This window comes from Schistosoma mansoni, chromosome 2 (assembly GCF_000237925.1).
Source record: "Schistosoma mansoni strain Puerto Rico chromosome 2, complete genome".
NCBI lineage: Eukaryota > Metazoa > Platyhelminthes > Trematoda > Strigeidida > Schistosomatidae > Schistosoma > Schistosoma mansoni.
The window spans coordinates 1,514,985-1,538,029 of record NC_031496.1 but is presented as its reverse complement, the minus strand read 5'-3'; the positions used below and the strand labels follow the sequence as shown (position 1 = coordinate 1,538,029).

Genomic DNA, 23,045 nt, shown 5'->3' with positions numbered 1-23,045 from the left:
TAAAGGTGATTAGATAAGAATTGGTCAATCAGCGCTCAGCAACACATTCGTGCCTTAATTCAGTCTATGCCCCGCTAACACAATCAGAAAAAACGGAGTGGTAAAAGCGAAATGATGCGCAGCGGAGAAGGTAAATTCGTCAACGCCATTTGATCAAACAATGACTCAATATATTTTTATTCAAACCAAAAATACGTTACAAATACGCAATGAATCGGTCAAGCAATTAACACACACATATATATGGGCTCATATAAAAGCACTCAAGATTAGGAAGCGAATAAATGAAAATGTGGCTTGTGAAGAATGAATAAATTGGTCTATTCAGAAGCTAGAGTAGTCTATCTGAGCTTGCAATAGTGTTCCGGACAATACATGGTCAACAGTGTGTTTTTGACCGATAATCAGTGTTAGTGATGTATGATACACTAATGTATAGAGTTACAATATGTACATATAGTTGGACATTCACAAAGTTCACTGATAAAAGAATACACTGAGTAATATTGTTTTTAATTTGACAGAAAATATCTATTCATAGTTGAAAGCATGAGTCAATTGAAGCTAGACCACCAGGGAAAACCTGGAAGCACTGGACGGACATTTATTGAAAATCACGGCCGTTTCGTCCTATCGTGGGATTCCACAGCAGTGCGCGTCAACGACCTCGCCTCACGAGTTTCGAACCCAGAACCTACCAGTCTCGCGCTAAAGCACTTAGCCGATAGACCACTGAGCCGGTTTTTCCCTAATGGTCTAGCTTCAATTGACTCACGATTTCAACTCTGAAGATTTTACAATTAAGTCAATCTAGTAACAACTGAAATGTTTGCAAGGAAACTTCTACAACAAATTACTAACTACTAACAAGTAATATAGTTAAATTAAGCTACATAAATATTACTCATTCTAGTAAACAGTTTCTAACCCTATAGATGATCTTGTTTATTAGATTGATGAAAACCTCGATATTAAGAATTGTAATATTTTATTAGTTTGTAATGCTGTTATTCGAGTAATTCAGAGTAGCTAGTTCTAGTAGAGTCTAAAAATGTAATAATGTCCAGATCGTAATGCAACCTGCATTGAATTGATATGGATATTCTCACTACATATTACGTACTCTATTTAAAATCAAACATTTTGTATGGAAGTGTAAAGCTGTTTCGACTGGATTAAAATGAAGTAGTTCGAATCAGTCTTAAATCTGCATTATATCAGTTCGAAACCTACCGTTATTTTACAGATCGACTTGTAGGCCGATACTCTACTAATATGTTGGCATAAATGAGTATGACTTGATCTTAATTTACCATAGGATATAAAACTTTACAACGTGGTCCCATTATTATCGAAATTTTAAAAATTCAACTATTCTGGTTTGTAGTTCGAAATCTGTTTTGTTGGTCTGAGTTGTGTAGTTAGGTGTTAGCCAGTTGTAATTAACATAGAGCAAACCATTATTGCCCATTAGTCCATGTTGCTGTACCACATCGGGACGAAATCAAATTACAAAGATGAATAGCAAAAGATAATTCACTTGGTATTGTATGCTTGTATCTTCCCATTGTTGTTTAGGACGGAAATTCATCAGTCTCTTGTTGAAATATATGCATCCCGTGCGGATTGACTCGATATTGCTTTAAGTCACAAGCTTTATAAGCAAAGATGGATAGTGGCCTGCAGTGGAATCCAAGACACGCATTTCGTCCTATTTGGGATGAATATTATAGAAAGAAATTGTCTTAGACAAGTGCTACATATACCTTATCATCATCTACACCAATAGACATTATTAGCTGGTGTAGAAGTAAGTTGAAACAAGGCTAGGGGTGGTCAAATTAAAACGTTGCATCAGCCCATGAAACCATAAACTTTTGATCTGAACTATGTAGATGTAGACTGTGGTTATAATCTGGTCCATGTGATAATAGCGATCAACGATCAAGAATCCTGAGTAAAATGATTCAAAATTGATCCTAATGGCGTAAATGCATCCACTCTCTATCTTTTCATAAATCTTAAAATCCACTATTCCTCCATATATACCTTTTCATTCCTTCTTTCATAACGATATTCTTGGCTCCTAGTCTTTCTCATTATCATTGTTACTACATTATTCCTACTTGTTTGGTATTTATCTTGTCATGCTAATGTGGCATAGCAGATTGGTTTAATGCAGACGAGCCATGCTCTACGTTGACTGTGAATAAACAAGCGATTAGATATTTTAATGCCGCTAGCCCTTCACACAAGTCATTGTAGCTCAAAGTCATATGCATTGATTTCTTATTCAAGTTAACCTTTCTTTTATATACTACCACCACTAAATGAACTACTTTTATGAATGATGGTAAACCAGTTGATGAGGTCATGAATCTTCATCGACTGAGATGGTTGGGCCACGTGTTACGTATGTATGAACACCGATTACCACGACGCACTATGCCGAGTAGTGTATGGGATGGTTGGAAGAAAGTTAGGGGCAGCCAAACCAAAACGTGGCATCAGTGCTTGAAATCACTAACTTCTAGTCTGAGCCATGTTGGTAGATACAGACTACTTGGTTAAGGTCCGCGTGACTATCGTAACCAATGGTTGGAGACTCTGGGTGATATGGCTCAGAATCGATCACAATGGCGTAGGTGTATACACTCTTTATCTTCCCTCAAATCCTTAAGATTAAAATTGCTTCATAACGTTCTTCCTTCCTATACTATATCCTTATATACAACCTATCTTTTATATACTACCACCACTAAATTAACTACTTCTATGAATGAGGTGTTCATCTTGTTGTGCTAACGAGGTATGGCAACCTGGACTGATGCATATATGCGCCTGGTCCTACGTTGAAGCTGACTGACTGACTATTTAAGTTAACAAGTTACCTTTCTAATCTCCAACTATATTTCATGATTAATACAACATTAAGGGAACACTAAAGTGCCTAAATAATTTACTTTCAATTATCGTCTCTTTGCTTTTTATATAGGTGAAGGTGATATGGCTGTATCAAATGCTGTAGGAAGTAATGTATTTGACATATTAATTTGTATGGGATTACCATGGTTAATGAAATCAATAATTTCTCAATCACCGATTATCATCTATTCTAGAGGTTAGTCATTCTCTTGTTAACAAGTAATATTCATATGTATACAGTGAATCCCATTAGTTGGTTAAGGATTTCCGGATTGATTCACATGAATTAACATTCATATTAACAGGATTCAATGTATTGTTATATGAAGTGGAATTTAATTTTAGGAAAGTATGTGAACTCAGTCCGATGCCCCTATCGAAGTGCTCTCGCATGGCCACTCGTATATAGCCTCTTCCAGGGAAGTCACTGCCTTCTCGTGGCATTATTGTTGTTTACGAAATTAAGAGGACGGAAAGCTGATGCCCGGTGCTTTAACTGGTTTGGTAGATACGGAAAGTCTACGTAGGGGAGTTGGAAAACCCTCATTCCAAACCACTGTTGCACATGAGCTCCAGAGAAAACAAATGACGTATGAACCTATTTTTGGTCACCGAGGATCATGTGACTGCATCTCCTGAAGTTGCTCCACTACATTGTGGATTAGACCTGTAGGCCGAAGGCTCGGGGTGTGACCCCCTAAGAAAACTAGCTGCTTCGGTTTTGGCGCTCAGTCAGTATCACAGCCCTCACACAAATCAAATGAAGAAGTGTTGCGCATATATATTTGGTGTCTCTTTATACAAGTGTTTATGTTCTTGAGTAAATAAATTCTAATTAACCGTGTGAAGCCTTAGATTCAAGCTATTTATGTGTTGTCCATTTTCACGAATCTGTATAGCTTAGATAGATGTTTAAGATGAACAACCGCGTAAACAAACACAATTTATTTTTCCGCCTTCGATATGACCAAACTCCGTCGTCGGTCAGCATCTCACATACAGAATTTGATCATATATGCAATGTTAGACACTACTGTAAATAGTTTTCACTATAGCTAAGGAACCATTGAAAACTAAAGAGTACTCTAAATAGTTGGAGTTAGTCATTGATCTTGATTTTCCAACTACCCACTACTTTTCATCTTCACCCGATACCAATTTTGCAGATTAGTTTATCAAAGTTCACATAAGTTGTGACCATTATCAAAAGTAAAAACACAACCGACAACAACGATAAAAGTTGAAATCTATCGAACTAAAAAAAACAAACATAGGTTACCCCATTAACCTGGAACCCAACTTAATTGAACTCTGTCAATAATCAGCTCTTGAATTTAGTCACTAGGAATGACCTGACTATTATTAGTATTGCTAACTAGTCCTCAAAAGTCCAATAGTAGGAGTAAACAACTGTTCAGTACTTTTATAGTTAAGATCATGAGTCAACTGACGTTAGACCACCATGGAAAACCTGGAAGCACTGTTTGACGGCCGTTTTGTCCTATTGCGGGACTCCTCAGCAGTGCGCATGGGCGATCCAGCCTCGCAAGATTCGAACCCAGGGCCTACCAGTGTCGCGCCAGCGCGCTTAACCGATAGACCATTTAGCCGGCATTCAGCGATGTTAATGTCTAACCTCAACCAATCCACAAAATTGCGCGACTAACTTCTATTGTACTGAGGTAGATACCTGTCTTTACCTGACATGGATTAGCTCCACTGGCCACAACTTCTTATTAGAAGTCCAGGAATTACCTCATGGAGCCTGTCACTAGTAAGCATATGATCATTATCACACGGAGGTTTTTGTAGAGATTTTATTAACTTTATAGTTAAGGTCATAAGTCAATTGAAGCTAGACTTGATTCGAATCCCAAAAGGCGGGATCGTGTATGCGCAATGCCGAGGAGTCTCCACAAAAACACCCTTGTGATGATGTTCAGTACTTGTTAGTTTTCAGTTCGTAATAAACTATTAAATTCAACAACTTTCATAAACCTTCTCTTTTCTTCTTTTTTTTGTTATTGTTCGCGTTTAGGTTTACTATATTCAACATTAACCTTATTCTCAACCGTGATTTATCTTTTAATGGCAACCCATATCAATCGTTGGCGTTTAACTAAAACTTATGGTTATGCATTATTGATTGGTTATATAATTGTACTTGTATTTTGTAGTTTATATGAATTAAATTATTTTGGGACAGTTCATTTACCATCATGTCCATTAAATGAATGAATGTGAACTATCCATCCATCCATCCATACACACACACACACTCACATATGCATATATATACCCATATCATATTTAAGGTTATCTACATAGACGACATTTCCTCAAATGAATATATGAGACGCTTTATACTACTACCACTACTACCATGATTATTAGTAGTAGTTTATTGTTTTTGAATTTTATTTCATTCTCTCATGTTTTGTTTTTCCTCATTTGCCTACTTAATTACAAATATAGTAGTATAATAATCAAGAGTTATCTTTTACTCTGTTTCCGCATTTTGTTGAATGTTATCCTGTTATTCTATAATAAATTATTATCCCAAAAAAAAAACTCTCTACAATGCATAATCAAATTGTTCTTTTATTTATTTGTAAACATAAACATTTAGTAACCATCCTTATTTTAATTGTCGATTAAATTTTTGTCAAACATTCTGTTGTCAATGGTCCCTTTGCTTTTCTTCTATTTCTCGCCAGCTTTCTCTCCCTATGTCTGTGTTATTGTATTGAGGTTAACTATGGTCATTGTCATGTTATTATTATTGATTTTTCAGTTGTTTTTTTTTATTATTTATTTCAAAAAGCATTTTAATTGGGATTTTTACTTTATCAAATGTTATGGGTCGAAATATATATACTTTTTTCTATGGTATATGATTTACTTATTTGTTACTTGGGATTAATCTAACTAAACAGAGGGGAAATTTAAGCGGCGGGAATTGATTAGAGGAGTATAGATCGTCCACCCGAACTCTCTATCCAACCTTGTCCTGGACAGGCGTTTACATATCTGCTTCCATTTCCCGACGTAGTGTGTTATTTGGTTTTCCTCTTATCTGTTTCGTTTCAAGATTCTAAGTTAGTGCATACCTCGTGATTTCCTTGATGTATGTCCTATGCACTTCGAACGTCTTTTCCTAGTTTCCTCTTTAGCTGGAACGTGGTTTGTCCTTTCCCACAGTAGGCTGTTGCCGATGGTATCTGGAAAACGGATATTGAGTATCTTGTATGAACGATTGCCTATAAATACTTGTACCTTCTTGATAATGGTTGTGGTAATTCTCTACGTTTCACCTCCGTACAGTAAGGCTGTCTCGACGTTTGTATTGAAGATTCTCACTTTGATATTGGTTGACAGTTGTTTTGAATTCTATATGTTCTTCAACTGTAGGGACGCTGTGTTTGTTTTCCCAATCCTCGCCTTTACGTCTACATCCGATCCTCCTTGTTCATTAATCATGCTTGAGATAAGATGGTGGTCAACAGGGTCGAATCCGTCAGGGAGCACCAGTCCCCTCAAGATTACAGGTACACCTTACTGACGATTGTCAAGTAACACGAAACCCGGGTTCAAGGTTTCCTGTTGACCACGTCCAACCACCATCTTATGTCAACATAGTGCACGCAGTGTCAAGCCAACTAGACTGGTGGCCACATTGCAACTTCATCGATAGCATTCGATCAGCACTAAGAAGGACTTGACACGCATGACATTGATCACCATACAGTGATCAATCAATTGTGATTAATGATGTTTGCCAGGTATGCGAATGTTCGTGAAGGGATATATGAGTGGCGATATTGGCTAGGTGGTTAATCCATTTATCATAGTCTATGTGTACTTATATTTTATTTGTTGTGCGACTCTGAAGATATCTCGTATGGATTATCTGATAGCTCACGATGATTAAATACTACTCTTGTGGGATCATCAATATGTTTATGGTGACTGGTAATTTACACGCGAAATAAGGCCATATTAGGGAAACATTGCTAGAAGCTCTATAGATTAAATTCATTTCAACCTTTAAATGATACATTTAATAGGTGAATATCGTCATCTTTGGTGAAATGAACCAACTTATTCAAGAGATATGGTGATGAGTGTATATGGATCATTCTTCATTTTTTTGGAAAAAGTATGTTAATGGATTGTTTACAATTTATCAGAAGGGGTTTTGTGGAGATTTCAGTATTTTCGTAGTTAAAAGCGTGAGTCTGGTGCGAGACTGGTAGGTCCTAGGTTTGAATCTCGCGAGACGAGGTCATGGATGCGCATTGCTGAGGAGTCCCGCAATAGGACGAAACGGTCGTCCAGTACTGCCAGGTTTTTCTTGGTGGTCTAGCTTTAATTGACTTACGCTTTCAACTATGTTTACAGGTTGACTGAGATGTACAAAAAGAAAACAAAACAAGAGGTTCTTTGGATTCAACACGAACTCTACATTTTGAATACAAAGGATAAACATGAAACATCAATAATTAGAATAGGAGAATACATATACACAATACAAAAAATTATTTTACAGTTAATATCTTTCTCTTCTTTGTTGTTGTTGGTGGTGATAGTTACAATCAATTTTTAGAAAATATCCATGCAACATTTAAACCTGATGGACCAAGTGAAACGGATCTATGAAAGAGAGAGAAACAAAAATCACACATTCAGACTGTGAATCTAAGTGATTCATGTACAAATTCAAAGAGGAATATGGATTCCTTTTATATTTAAGTAAGAGATGCTTGCAAGTCTTAACAAGCACGAAATCTAGGTCCTGGATATTTCATCAAGGAAGTACTATAAATCGTGTCAGCTTATTGTGTACCAATGGCTTAACAATTAAAGAACTTTCATAGTTGAAAGCGTGAGTCAATTGAAACTAGACCACCACGGAAAAACTGGAAGCATTGCTTGACGGCCGTTTCATCCTCTTGTGAAACTCCTCAGCAGTAAGCGAGGCAGGATAGTGGATGCGCATTGTCGAGGTGTCCCAAAATAGGACGAAACGGCCATTCAGGTTTTTTTTTTGGTGATCTAGCTTTAATTAACTCATGCTTTCAACTATGAAAAAAAAATACTGAAAATCTCCACCAAAACCCCCTTCTGATCTAAAATATAATTTATGTTATATACAACAACTTACCTAAATTTTTCATTCCTTGTTACATAATAATGAAAGAATAATAAGATAGCATGGTAGATATTTTTGGGACCCTAGAAAAAGTAACATTAAATAGTTGTCAATCAATCAACAACAAAAAAAAGAGGAAAATTTACGGAAATCAAATTGTATATTCTTCCATTTAATACCAATTTGAATTGTGGTGGTTGTACAGCAACTTGATAAAATTGACAATTATGTTTGCTTTTTAAATCTATAAATACAATGAGAAGAAAACAAACAAAACATAACAAGGTAAGTAAATTAGTTTATAAAAAGAATCATTCTATAAGATTATTGTTTCATTTGATTTTTGTGAAAGTTATGATACTACTCGGGTGCCCGATTCGAAGTAGGGGTCACACCTGAAGCCTTCGATCTAAAGATCCGATCCACAAGGCAGTGGAGCATTATGAGGAGATACGGTCCCATGGTATTCGGTGACCAACAATAGGTTCATACGCCATTTGTTCCTCTAGGATACTGGAGCCCATGTGCACTATTGGTTTAGAATCAGGGTTTTCCAACTGCCCTAGGTTGACTCGCAGTGTCCACTAACCCGGTTAAAGCGCCGGATATTCGCCTTTCGTCCTCTCAATTTCGTAAACAACATTAACTCCGAGAGAAGGCAGTGAGTAGGACTTCCCTGGCAGAGGCTAAATATTCGCGTGGCCATGTGAGAGCATTTCAAAAGGGAGAGCTTACTCTCCCCACTCTCGGCTGTACCAGAGCATTTGGGGGCGATCAATAAGATTATTTAATATAGATATAAATGTTTATATTGATAACAACTAGATCAAGACTTTACAATCTCTTACATATGTAGTTGTCATCTGAGAATGAAGTGACTGTTATACATCACTTTTGGAAAAGTTGGTTTTGAACTACAATTTAGTTGTGTGAGTGGTATTTCAATATTTAACCGTTAATCCATTGTCTTGACTTACAGTATACAATAAATACCAAGGTATAAGTTTGTTGATAGTTGCACTTGAGATGTCGGCAGCCTTTATTAATATACTTTCCAGGTTTAGGGTGTTAAACAACCTCTAGTGTTTGGATATCATTGTCACCGAGGTATCACTCGCATCCATTGATATTACCGAATACAACCTAGCAATGTATTTTTAATGCATGAAGGTGTTGAAAATGTCATAAATTTCGTAATTTCAAAAACATACTATGGTATTTTGTTAATGGTTTGTTTGTTGATAATAAGATTGAATAGGAAAATCAGACAGTTAGTATACAACAACAATCCTGAGAGGCGAGGTCGTGGATGCGCCCTACTGAGAAGTTCCACAATAGGACGAAACGGCCGTCAAGCAGTGCTTCCAGGTTTTTTTTGGTGGTCTAGCTTCAATTGACTCATGATCTTAACTATATCAAATAGTTGTATAGAACTAGATTTCATGAGTTGATCAAGATCTTTTGAATAATGTCTTAAAAATCATGCAATTCCGTAACTGTTGTAGTTTTCTACTGTTATGTTTACAAACAGCATGAGACTTTATATTGACTAAAGCAAATCTGCTTCGGTATTATTCTCACTTAAACTGTATCATTTAATACAAACAAACTTATTTTTGAAAAGAATCACTGATTGTACGATGTCATTTTTTACTACTATACACCACTTCACTTTGTACGGCAAAACTTTCGGTGCCTTCATGTACTGAATGTCTTTCTATATACTCCTACTGATACTATTATTATTAATAATTATAGTTTAGGCACTGGAACAGAATATAAAACAATCCGACCGTTAAAATGCATGAACATGAGTCAACTAACCAGGTTTATCTGGAAGTCGAACAACATTCAATTGACTAAATACACGACCAGATAAACATTTGGGATGTGGTGGCATACGTGTATCCATATAAGTAGCAAATAAATGTAACAGAATCTAGAGAGAGAGAGAAAAAAAACACATAAGTGGGAGGGGGTTAATATAAGAAATATAATACAAAAGACACAAATGAATAGTAGGGATAGAATGTAACGTGATGAGGGAGAATATTTAGAATGGAAATGTTGTGGTCCTTGATCCTGACCGTTTACAGTTGTGGAGCTTTCATTAATCATATGAATAATAAAAAGTAATCAAATTCCAAGTCAACAAAACAAACTATTAGCTAATTGTGAGGAAGTCCTAACAGCTCACTTCTCTTTGAAGAATAACAAAAGCTCAAGAACTATGCCATCTACCTTAGAGATTACAATATTAACAATAACAAGTATGAAATAATAGTAAAATTCAAGATCTGTGCTATCGCTATGAAATTAACAACACAGCAACTAACCTAAAGTCTCCTATAATAGATCAAAATCATTGCACAAATCACAAACCAGATTATCTGCATCAAAATTGACACAATGATTTTATGTCACATGTTCTAATTTCTTTCCCTCTATACTGTCCAATACTTGAATTTCTCAGTAAGTAGCCATTTCCAAACGACCCGACCGTTGCTGCTACCTTGACGTGGTGGTCAAGCTTGCCTATCGTGATGAACCAATCGAGCTATACTGGCTGGAACAATCGTTCTTCAAGGTTCTACCATGCCAGACAGGTCGGTCCGAAGGCGAAGTCGTACTGCTGACTGTACAGAGGCATGACGGCAGTAAGGTGTTTCCTTCAGACAACCAGCATAACAGAGATGCTGCCTTCCCACAAGGAGGGGTGAGGTTAGAAAAGGTCGACCCTAACAATGCACAGCTCGTCTTATCCCACGGATTTCCGTCTACGGCGGTAAGGTCGTTGGGAGAACGGAACTAACACAAAAACTACCCACAAAAAGGTCGTATGTGACCGACCTCAAGCAGTTGTCCCTTGGGCACTGCCGTCACGCTCTCAGGTCGTTAAGATCAACACTAATCCAACTTCTTTTTCAGGTCCCTCAAGAAATACCCTTCGACGGTGTGGGCAGCCAGGAAGTGATATTAGCCCTCATACCCGTAACTGCACAAGAGACAAATTCGGTCACATTCAAACCCTTCCATGTCCAAACGAACAATTTATCAAGGTTTACAACCAATTCAACCCAGTTACCTTCATTAAATATCTTAATTATAGTTTAAAGTTTTACTCACTTTACAGTTCTACGACACACAAAAGTATTTATGTACGTTTATGTTGAATACTGAACGACCAATGCAAAAAAGTAATAAATAATACAGCGAAAATATCATAACTCACAATGCTATCAGATGGTAAATGTTCTTTCCATGGCCATTCAGTACTTTTTGATCCAGAATCCCAACGAAACTCTTGAAGACAGGTTTCTCTAGCCAATTCTATGTAAATGATGATGATGATGATGATGATGATGATGATGATGATGATGATGATGATGATGATGATGATAACGGGAATAACAAAAATTAAACATAAATCAGAATAGAGAAAGCGAGAGGAGGGGGGGTAGTAGTAGGTGAAGAGGATATATTAAATACACAAGTCAACAGCAATAAAAAGACATGGAGATTCCTATAATACACTTCATAATTAAAAATAGACTAAATACAATTGCATTATTAGACATTATATTTGTTATCACAGAGTTAGTTAGTCAGTCAGCTACAACGTAGGACCATGCACATATGCATCAATCCAAGTTGTCATACCTCACTCATTAGCACAACAAGATGAACACTGAATTCATAGAAGTAGTTAATTTAGTGGTGGTAGTATATGAAAGAAAGGTTGTATATAAGGATATAGTATAGGAAGGGAGACAGATATGAAGCAATTTTAATCTTAAGGATTTGAGGGAAGATAAAGAGTGTATACACCTACGCCATTGTAATCGATTCTGAGCGATGTCACCTAGAGTCTCCAACCATTGGTTATGATAGTCACATGGACTCAAACCAAGTAGTCTGTATCTGCCAACATGGCTCACACTAGAAGTTAGTGACTTTATGCTCTGATGCCATGTTTTGGTTTGGCTGCCCTTAACTCTTTTCCAACCATCCTCAATACTAGTCAGCATTGCGCGTCGTGGTAATCAGTGTTCAGATATACGTAACACGTGACCCAACCATCTCAGTTGACGAAGGTTCACAACCTCATCAACTGACTTACCATCATTCCCTAACACCCTGTGTCTAACCTCACTATTACTTACCCGTTGATCCCAGATTTTTTTAGAAAAATACAATTAGTGAGCAAGTGCACAACTCTATCGCCCCCCACCCCAATAATACACTTCACTTCTACCTGAAGTTTGTGCTGATGATGTCGTTCAGAAGGACGATGAAAGCCCCACGACCGAACCATCCAGCTCAGGGAACAAACCTACATTAAAATCACCCACCTGAGCTACAAATCTTCTCTACCATCTCAATATACAATACTACCTGTGTTTGTAAACCCGTTGAATATATTATATTTAGGTGACAAAGTTAAAAGTTAGTTTAGTTAAATTGAAATGACAAATAACGTTTTCTTCATTGTTTGTTCATGATGTAAGTTTAATCCAAACAGTCAGTCAGTCAGCTACAACATAGGACCAGGCACATATATGCATCGGTCCAAGTTGCCACACCATATTAGCATAACAGCATGAACACCAAAATTCATAGAAGTAGTTAATTTAGTGATGTTAACATATAAAAGAAAGATTTTCATAGTTGCAAGCGTGAGTCAATTGAAGCTACACCACTGCTGAGGAGTGCCGCAATAGAACGAAACGGCCGTCCAGTGCTTCCAGGCTTTCCTTGGTGGTCTAGCTTCAATTGACTCACGCTTGCAACTATGAAAATACTAAATCTCCACAAAACCCCTTCTGAAAAGAAAGATTGTTTATAAGGATATGATACAAGAAGAAAGAACTAGTTAGTAGAAACAAAGGTATAAGGTCATTTTAATCTCGCAGTTTAAGGGAAGACAGAGAGTGTGTATTACACCTACGCCATTGTGATCGATTCTAAGCCATGCCTCAAAGAGCACTCAAGATCACTGTATTCATAATCCAAACAGTAGTGTGACATTAATAACGGAAAACAGTCACCGGAAAATTCAACCACAATCAAACAAAAAGAAGCTTTTATTAGTAGCCATTTTGAAATTTCTGAACTGTGTACGTAAAGATGAATTCGGAGGCCTGAAACTTGGATCTTAAAACTACTTAATAAATATTCACGTATTAGGCATTGTATCATCAAGAATCGAAGCTGTAACAAACTTTGGATTTCCTTCATCTTTACAATTGTTGAGAAGGTTATTTGGATAGAATAGTACATGATTTTGTTGTGTTGCGTGTTGTTACTTTCAGTTTCTACATAACGTAATTTAGTTAATAAATAATAATTTGCATAATGATTTAGTGGTCCGAAATCTGACTCCAGTAATATCGTATGATTGATTGTTGAATTATACATTTATGCTATTCTCGCATATTTCATCGACTTAAATAGTATTGATGAATAACGGAATGGAGAGCCCCCAAATGCCCTGGTACGGCCGAGAGTGGGAAGAGGACGCTCTCCCTCTCGAAATGCTTTCACATGGCCACGCGTATATAGCCTCTGCCACGGAAGTCCTACTCACTGCATTTTCGTGGCATTACTGTTGTTTACGAAATTGAGAGGATGAAAAGCGAATGTCCGGCACTTTAACCGGGTTGGTGGACACGGAGAGTCCATCTAGGAGAGTTGGAAAACCCTGATTACAAACCAATGGTGCAAATGGGCTCCAGTATCCTGAGGGAACAAATGCCATATGAACCAATCGTTGGTCACCGGTTACCATGGGATTGCATCTCTTCACGATGCTCCACTGCCTTGTGGACCAGACCTTTGAGTGGCCCCTTAAGAAAATCACCTGCTTTAGTTTAGGCACGTGGGCAGTATCACAACCCTGACACAAATCGAATGAGATTTGTGGGGCGCATATGTATCTGGTGCATCCTTGTACCAATATTTATGTGTTTAAGTAAATAATAAATAAATAAATTTGGGTTACTATGTTATGTCCACATAGTTTATTCTAGCTTCTGGACATGACAGTTTATCCATTCTTATTCAATCACGTTTTGACCTTGTTAATTACTCACTTATCCACCTTGACTGTTTTCATATGAGCGTATATGTGTGTACACTTCCTATCCTATTCATCACATGTCTGTAACTCATTTTTATTTGGCGACAAATAATGATTAACGCTTGATTAAATGGAGTTGGCCCACTCACTTCCATTGCGCGTCATCTCGCTTCGCTCTCTTCTTTTCGTTTCATCCCTCTCATTTCCTGCCCAGATTAGTGAATGTACAATAGATATGTATTCAAATATCCATTCTTGTATTGGACTTATTTAATTCCGTTATTTTATTTTATTTATTTAAACACATAAATATTGGTACAAGGAAGCACCAGATAAATATGCGCCACACAGATCGCATTCGTTTTGTGTGAGGGTTGTGATACTGCCCACGTGCCCAAACTAAAGCAGGTGGTTTTCTTAGGGGGCCACACCCGGAGCCGTTGACTCAAAGGTCTGATCCACAAGGCAGTGGAGCATCGTGAAGAGATGCAATCCCATGGTAACCGGTGACCAACGATTGGTTCATATGGCATTTGTTCCCTCAGGATACTGGAGCCCATTTGCACCATTGGTTTAGAATCAGGATTTGCCAACTCCCCTAGGTGGACTATCCGTGTCCACCAACCCGGTTAAAGTGCCGGACATTCGCTTTTCATCCTCTCAATTTCGTAAACAACAGTAATGCCACGAAAATGCAGTGAGTAGGACTTCCGTGGCAGAGGCTATATACGCGTGGCCATGTGAAAGCATTTCCAGAGGGAGAGCGGACCCTCTCAACTCTTGGCCATACCAGGGCATTTTGGGGTTTAACCCACACTACAATGACGGCAAAAACAACTCAAAGTCACTCAAATCAGATTTCATATAGAAATATTATAAAGCCAGTTTAAAATATCTGGACACGAAAAACTTACCGTGTAATCGATTCACCAAATATCCTTGATCTTTCATAAAATCTAAAAATGCCAATAACACTGGAAGTGTTGGTAAGTATTGGTATTTAAGAGAGGAGAATTGTTGAAGTGTAGCTAAACTCGTGGCTAGAATCGAAAAAAAACAAAATATGAGTAAGATGATAACGACACTGAAACTATTGAAGTTTGGTATAAAAAAAAAAGTGTCTTTTAGAACTTTTACACAGCAAGTTCGAACCCCATTACAGTTATCCATCTATCGACTATTGATATCTGAATTCAACAAATAATTAATGGGAAACTTCCAAAAAAACAAACATTTTCTGAAAGAATGAGTGAATTGCTTTTTTTATTAATCACCTTGTTTCCCTACATGCATAATATATAAGTGAACTTAATATTTTTCTATAACTTCCATATGAAGAGAAAGCATTGACTTGAGAATTCACTTGATATTGTTTATTTGAATCTTCCCAAGTGAATTTAAACTTCACCCTACTGCATAAGCAAGTGGATATCAGAACTCAGTAGCTGAGTAGATAACGCAATAGCGTTTGAAGCGAAAGGTACTAGATTCGAGTCCCAGTTATCATTAAGCAGAACTAATTTCAACAAAATTATAGAGAGATTATGCAGACTAAAGGATAATAATAATAATAATACACAGCTGAAGAGGTAGCGGACAGTAAATCTTGCAATCATTCATGAAAGCATACATTAAAGAAAAGAAAAACTGGATATAAAAACTTGCATCCAATAAGAGTTTTATCACCACCAGCTTCTTCAAGATTCCGATTAATTGTGTCAATTTCATTGACAATACGTCGAATGATTGTACCATGAAGCCACTGAAATATTTTTTCAAAAAAATGGATTTTATTAAGTATAAGAATGGTCTGTATAATTAATTTTTAAAATAACAAAATATGTCACCTAAGTTATGCCTCTTATTTATTTAAACACATGAGAATTGGTACAAGGAGGCACCAAATATATATGCACCACACTCCGTCACTCGATACTGACCGGGTGCCAAAACCGAAACAGGTGATTCTCTCAAGGGGTCGCTCCCCGAGCCTTTGGCCCAGTGATCTAATCCCCAAGACAGTGGAACGTTAGAAGATTCAGTCATATGGTGACCGGTGATCGACAATAGGTTCGTACGCTATTTGTCTTATTAAGATCCTGGAACCATTGGTTTGGAATGATGGTTTTCCAACTTCCCTAGGTAGATCCTCTATATCCACCAACCCGGTTAAAGGGCCGGATATTCGCTTATGGTCCTCTCAATTTCATAAACAACAGTAATTCCGCAGTAAATAGGACTTCTCTGGCAATGGTCGTATGCACATGGCCATGTGAGAGCATTTCGAGAGGGGGAGCTGACTTTATCCACACTTGGCCGTACCAAGGCATATCCCACTATAAACACACACAAACATATAACCATAATGTGGAATGAATATTCAATTATGTTTGGAGGTTATTATTCACAAAATAAAACTAAAATCTAAGTGATTACATACCTTTCGAAGATTTAGAGTCCAACGATCTAAATCGCTTTTACTAACTTGATTTTCAATCCAATACTGTAAACAGAAAACAAATAACAGAGTAGTGAAATATTCCACATGACAAATTTAGAGTTCCGAGAATAATTTCAGTAAATAACAGGGGTATAGTATATTTGAAAGTGTGAGTCAATTGAAGATAGACAACCATGGAAAACCTGGAAGCAGTGGACGGCCGTTTCGTCCTATTATGGGACTCCTTAGCAGTGCGCATCCACGATCCCGCCTCGCGAGCGAGATGCGAACCCAGGACTTACCAGTCTCGAGCCAGAGCCCTTAACCGATGAAAATACTAAATCTCCACAAAACCCCTTCAGTTAATTAGTATAGTATATTACAATGGTAATATGATTCTTTTATGATAATGACTTAGTGTTTACAACACTAGGTTACCAGCTCGACTCTCGGCAGATAGATTAATCCTAAGCTACTTTTTCGTGGTGAATATAATGATTATATGTCTCTAAGATTGTTGTTATTGACGTAATACAAATAATATAGCTCATTTAACAAGTTTAGGTTTTATGTAATTGGCTCTGAGTTATACAGGAAGACTATATATAGGAAGACTGATGATGCTCTCTGTTCTATTAAGTCGAAGGCTGAGTAAAGTTCGAACCTGCGACTTACTCTGTGAAAGTCGATTATTCCAGATGATAAGCTCCACCTTACCTACAATAATCTCAACATATTACTTTCTCATGCATTCATTCAACAAAATGCTTACCTCATCTTCAGAACGTTCGTTGATTTCACGATCACTTTTCCCAGAATCAGGAGTTATACTGTTTGGGATAAAGGCTGGTCCAGATAAAGATTTTTGTGAATCATTCAAGTATTGTTGGCAAGGATTAGTAGGTTGAATATAAGCAGCCTGATATTGGTATCGTGGGGATGTCCCTGATGTTAAAAATGGAGAAGACCAAGTGACAGAACGACGTATGTTCCCTGAACTTTGTCCAGGAGCCTCTCCGCTACCAAAAGGTGGTAGCACTGAGCCAAGTCCAGAATTCACAATTGGACTGAGGGCCAAATCCAGGAGAGAAACTGATGTCCGAAGGAAATTTTCAAGAAAATACTTTTAATTGATTAACTTGGATAAAATAAGTGGTAAAACTACACGATAATGTGTTTACATTATCACATTGCCCCCGAACGCCCTAGTACGGCCAAGGGTGGGCAGAATCAGCTCTCCCTCTCGAAATGCTCTCACATGGCTTCGTGCATACGACCATTACTGGAAAAGTCCTATTCACTGTCTTCTCGCGGAATTATTGTTGTTTTCGAAATTGAGAGCAAGAAGAGAGAATATCAAGCGCTTTAACCGGGTTGGTGGATATAGAGGAACCACCTAGTGCAGTTAGAAAACACCGATTCCAAACCAATGGTGCAAATAGGCTCCAGAATCTTAAGGAAACAAATGGTGAATTGTTGGTCACCGGCTACCATGGGACTGAATACCCCAACGTTGTTCCACTGTCATGTGGATTAGAGCTCTGGGTCCAAGGCCCAGGGAGTGACCCCTGGAGGAACAACTTGTTTCGGTTTTGGCGCCCGGTCAGTATCCCATACTTCACAAAAATCCAATGATGTGTGGCTCATATATATTTGGTGCCTCCTTGTACCAAAGTTTACGTGTTTAAATAAATAAATAAATGATACCCTTGACAACAGTATAAATATTGAATTAGTGCTGGAGAAAGAATTCGTCTTAAATATCATGAGGTTTAATCATCTCGTAGATAATGAAAAACCTTAATATAGGTATTTATTATACATTTGCATGAGTCTTCAAGTGAGGTTATAAAAAATTTAATCAACGAAAGCTGGTTGGGCATTTTACGATGGCAGAAAAAAGGAACTATAATAGTGGAAGCGAAAAATGGAGATAGAAAAGGGAATAAATATTTTGTGTTTCCTAGCTTGTATATAAAACTTTGTGATACGAACCAATAGAATAAACTACTATAACGGATTGTGAATGCAAATAAAGGAGGATAGTCACCTTGATCCCAATCTTCGTGGTCACTACCTTACCACTGTTACAATGTGCATAACACTCACTCATTTCTATTCCCTAAACCCACTGAGGTCGTGTAGAGATGTAGTTAGGTTATACACCATTAATCTTTCAAACATATTACTTTTTAAAATACCCAGTGATTCATAATAATTATCGAAATAAGAATTAACTAACTTTCTTTGGGCTCCATGGAAGTATATATAATGAGTCACAAAAAGCTACTAGTGGTAGTTTGGTACTAAAGACCAGCAACTTTACATTATCAGTGTGGCAAATCAAAATACGAAAACCACAGTGTGATAAGAGTGCAACTGTAAATGAACAAGATGACGTTGCTTCTGATTCTAAAAAAATTCTGTTCTTTCATTGCATTGTAACACTAGGTTATGTTAACGATAGCTTAGTCAGATACAGAAAGAGGTGCATGCTACTCTAGTATGCAAATATAATTTGCATCAGCGAAACAAACAGCTAAATGGTAGATAATAAATACACTATTAGGAATAATCACTTACGATTTTCTTGAACTCCCGGACTTCCCGAAACCCGAAAAGATCCACAGTGTGGCTGTGATAAATTGCTATGGGACTGATTATGCTGCGGTGACACTGTACCAATCCCTGATTGTTTCCAAATAGGTTGATTTTCACTTATGGACTGTGTAATACCGACATCTGCATAGGGAACTGCTGATCTAGCAGGAGATCCACTGGTGATTTCAAATGATGAGTTCCCAAAGGTAGCTCCACAAGAACTGATGTCTAAGCTGTCCTTCAATAAACTGGAGCAGAACATAGAAGGACCAACGAGTGACTTGTTTAGCGGTGATGAGTGCAATCTTAAAGCTGACTGGTCTTCGAGTATTAGTAGTAAAACGAGACTTACTATGAGAATTACCTGAATCCATTCTTCGAACCAACGTTGAACTTATTATCACGAATATATGGTATGAAATGCAGGCGGTAAGAAGAGTAAAAGATGACAATACTGTGGACCAATAAAATATGAACAATAACTTACTTAACTTTTCATACGAAGACATCCATCCCACAGGGAACGAGAACAGACGGAAAAATGGTTGAATATAACTAGTGAGAGCTATATACCAACTGAGCCAACTTACAATTCTATAAGTACACACATTCCCACCAGTACATCAACTGAAAGCCATTTGTAAGCGCTGTTTAGTGACCTAATTTGAGTCTCAATTTTGCATCGACGCTCGATTTTCGGACTAGCCCACACTTGAGTAGACATACGTTAGTATTTTGGTGTGATAAACTGGAGAGAAACTTAGGGGAGATCCAGCAAATTCCCAATCTTCAAAGGATAATCTAGAATATTTAAACAATACAGAAAATTATGTAATAATTATCATGTGACAAACAATAAATAGGGGAGAAGCGAAGAAAAATCACAATAAGGATAGTGTATGCTCAATACGACTCATCAATGTCTTAAATAATTCTCCACCATAGCATTTTTCTATTTGGTGCATCGAAAGTATACACGTTAAGTGTGTGACTTTGGAGAGAAATCACGAGATCAAGTGTATTTCAATTTCATTGAGTTTTACGTATCATACAGATTTCGGATGAGACGTTTCGTATAGTGATGTCCAGTGGAAAGTTTAGCCACTTTAGAATACAGCCTTAAGCAACCTTAGGTATTTTGTATCACAAACTAAAATCATCTTAATAGATATTTTAATTGTGAACAATAGGATGCTAATGAACTACTTGACTGGACATATATATGTTTATATTGAGAAATTCCATATAATATAACTAGCAAAAATGGATGAGCTTAAATATTGGTTATTTTGTATATCAGAAGTGACAGACCAATTGGCTTTATTTGACATTAAGCTAGAGCTCAAACTGTTCAGATGTCAGGCTAATATCGAAGAGCAAATTAAGTATATTCTTGGTAAGTGACTTGCCCAGGACTGATCAAATTTCTCGAAGACTCTTACTCTGAATACGAATACCCCAGTTAAGAGCTCGATCCACACCTGTTTTCAATCTGCCCAGAATGCAGAACTACCTTGAGAGACAGTGTATTTGACCTTCAACATTTCTTCAGTTTACGAAAGAAACCTAAAAGATTTTGAGATGAAATTTCAGTTTTTTTGTATCAAAGATATAGAAGTAAGCTCAAATCCACGAATCAATTGTATAAGCAACTTGGAAAAAAAAACAAGGATGCTGCATCAAAGACTGTCCAAAAACAAATCACTAAATATGGGTCCCATACATTAGGAATTAGAATTATATCTTCAAAGTTATTAACAACAGACGGTGAACAGACTTTTAGGGAGATAGATATACTCTGCTTTTCAAAAAAACTGGCTTGATTCTCTGAGGTAAACAGGTATGTATTTGTGAATCAAATTGAGCATGCACTTCTATTCAGATTAGCATGTAGCGGTGAACAAATGCTCAAAATAAATAGTTCCGTAAGTCCTTGAAAATGATGCCAACCTCATCAGTTATACTGGACACTCCTATTTGAAAGATCTTAGTCACACATCCGCACCAGATCACGAGTGGGTGCGCTTTGCTACTCAACCCTGGCAACTACCAGCTAGCTTAGACAAAACGCTTCTCGATATATAGATAGCCTTCTGAATACATCTTCGAACCACTTCACTTATAACTTGACTGGGTTGGTATACTTCGATTATATAGGTGTTACGTGTAAAGGAGTTGTCGAACTCCAAATACCTATGGCATCTTCAGTGGTGAGACTGGTGTGATCTGGTACACACAGAGTTGCGTTATAGCTCCTCAACAGAAGTGTGCCAATGTGTGCGACAGGTGATTGGTCAGCAGAACTTACGGTGGCTATTTTGTCAAAGAAAAGCCTCTAACAACACGAAGTGACATCACAGACCTCTGTCATACTCTGACTCGTTATCTAAATATTCATCCAAATCATAGACTCGCCTCAACTCCTCAAAGGATTTCTTCACGAAAAAGATCTATCTCTGGATCACGAGAGGAAGATTCCCCAGATTGATGTTGGTATCACAGTAGACAGGGTAAGTATTCTAGAACTTGAAGAAAACACTGAAGTTTCTCAATTTCTAAACTGTCTGACACAAAAACCTCCAGAAAATTCAAGCTGTCACGCTTTAACGGCAACCGTAGCCGGCGAATATAGCCGTCTGTTGTACATCACTGATATGACTACGAGAGTTCACCACCTCATCGACACTAGCGCAGAGAGTACTGTCCTTCCTCCAAATCCTAATAACTGGCTTGATATATTGTAGTCGATATGTCTATGTTAATGTGGGTCAGTGCAAAACCTCAAGCTAGAGTATCGTGGTTTTGAATGTTTCTATGCCAATCATTGATATAGATCTGCCACAACAATATAATCAACCCATCGACCCACACAAACAGAAGTTAGTAGATAGTAATAGTAAATTATCTGTTTGTGTAACTTCCTTTTCCGTTTGTACATTATCCGCAGTCACTGTAAGGCACATACTCGACCCATTTAACCAAAAGATACTTGATAGGTACCTCGATCTGTACCAGCAATGTTGCACACCACATCACAACATACAGGAACATCTGTATTCTTGAAAGCACGCCGACCAGCTCCCGAAAAGCCGAGGTTGACTAAAACATTCCATCACATGATAGGTCTAGGAATCATTCTGCCATCGAACAGTCCATGGGCTTGAAGTATTACAACAATGAGTAAATAACACGTATAAGCCTACATTCTTCCCGAGACGGCTGCAAGACAAGGAATCAAGGTATATCGCTTTCAGTGGGGAAATCCTAGCCATGTATTGCTCTATATGGCTTTTCCAACATTCTGTAGAAGGCCGAGAATAAACTCTGTTTATCTACAAAAAACTTCTTACCCTCTCTCTAAGTTCGTCGAACGACGGGTAGCAAAATTCCGTTGCCTTTCAACTATCACTACAGACCTAATGTCATTGGTATTTTTATCGGCGTCAACGTTGCAAGGCACGCGAACTTCATTACGTCAGACTATCGGAGGTCGGTAAACAGAATCTTCAGTGAATCATCCGCAGGACATTTGGGAACATACATAGGATGTCTTGTGTGCAACATATCTATAATAAATATCGAGTTAAACTCACTATCCACACCAAATAAATCACCACTTATGCTCCCAATAATGTCATTAACATAAATATAACTTGAAATGTTAATTCACTACCTTCGTCAGAACCAGGGATGCTGAAGTACAATCTGACTAATCGTTGAATGGACTGAAACTTCCTCCATCTGAACAGAGAACGTGACTAAGAGACGCAACCAGGATCCTTGATCGACTCGATCCAAGATCAACACAACGAATGCGTAGCTCGATAATAGGGATCAAAGGCTAAATC

General features: G+C 37.5%; 2 protein-coding genes across 2 annotated transcripts in view; one reads left to right on the top strand and one right to left on the bottom strand.

The window, feature by feature from the left end:
• Smp_170450 (hypothetical protein) overlaps window positions 1-5,809 on the top strand; it is a 38,517-nt gene extending 32,708 nt beyond the window's left edge. The window contains exons 8-9 of the mRNA XM_018795290.1: window positions 2,996-3,121; window positions 4,964-5,809. Coding sequence (XP_018649617.1) covers window positions 2,996-3,121; window positions 4,964-5,163 — 326 coding nt within the window. The 3' untranslated portion in view covers window positions 5,164-5,809. The remainder of the gene's footprint in view (window positions 1-2,995; window positions 3,122-4,963) is intronic.
• A 1,555-nt stretch (window positions 5,810-7,364) lies between these two features.
• On the bottom strand, window positions 7,365-19,571 carry Smp_170440 (hypothetical protein; the record flags this gene model as incomplete). The annotated part of the gene is made up of 10 exons (XM_018795289.1): window positions 7,365-7,578; window positions 8,090-8,160; window positions 8,224-8,321; window positions 9,902-10,016; window positions 11,310-11,407; window positions 15,071-15,196; window positions 15,843-15,918; window positions 16,597-16,659; window positions 17,369-17,688; window positions 19,550-19,571. 10 exons carry the CDS (start codon window positions 19,569-19,571, stop codon window positions 7,521-7,523), a joined length of 1,047 nt encoding a protein of 348 aa, XP_018649616.1. The 3' UTR covers window positions 7,365-7,520.
• Between the last annotated feature and the right edge of the window lie 3,474 nt (window positions 19,572-23,045).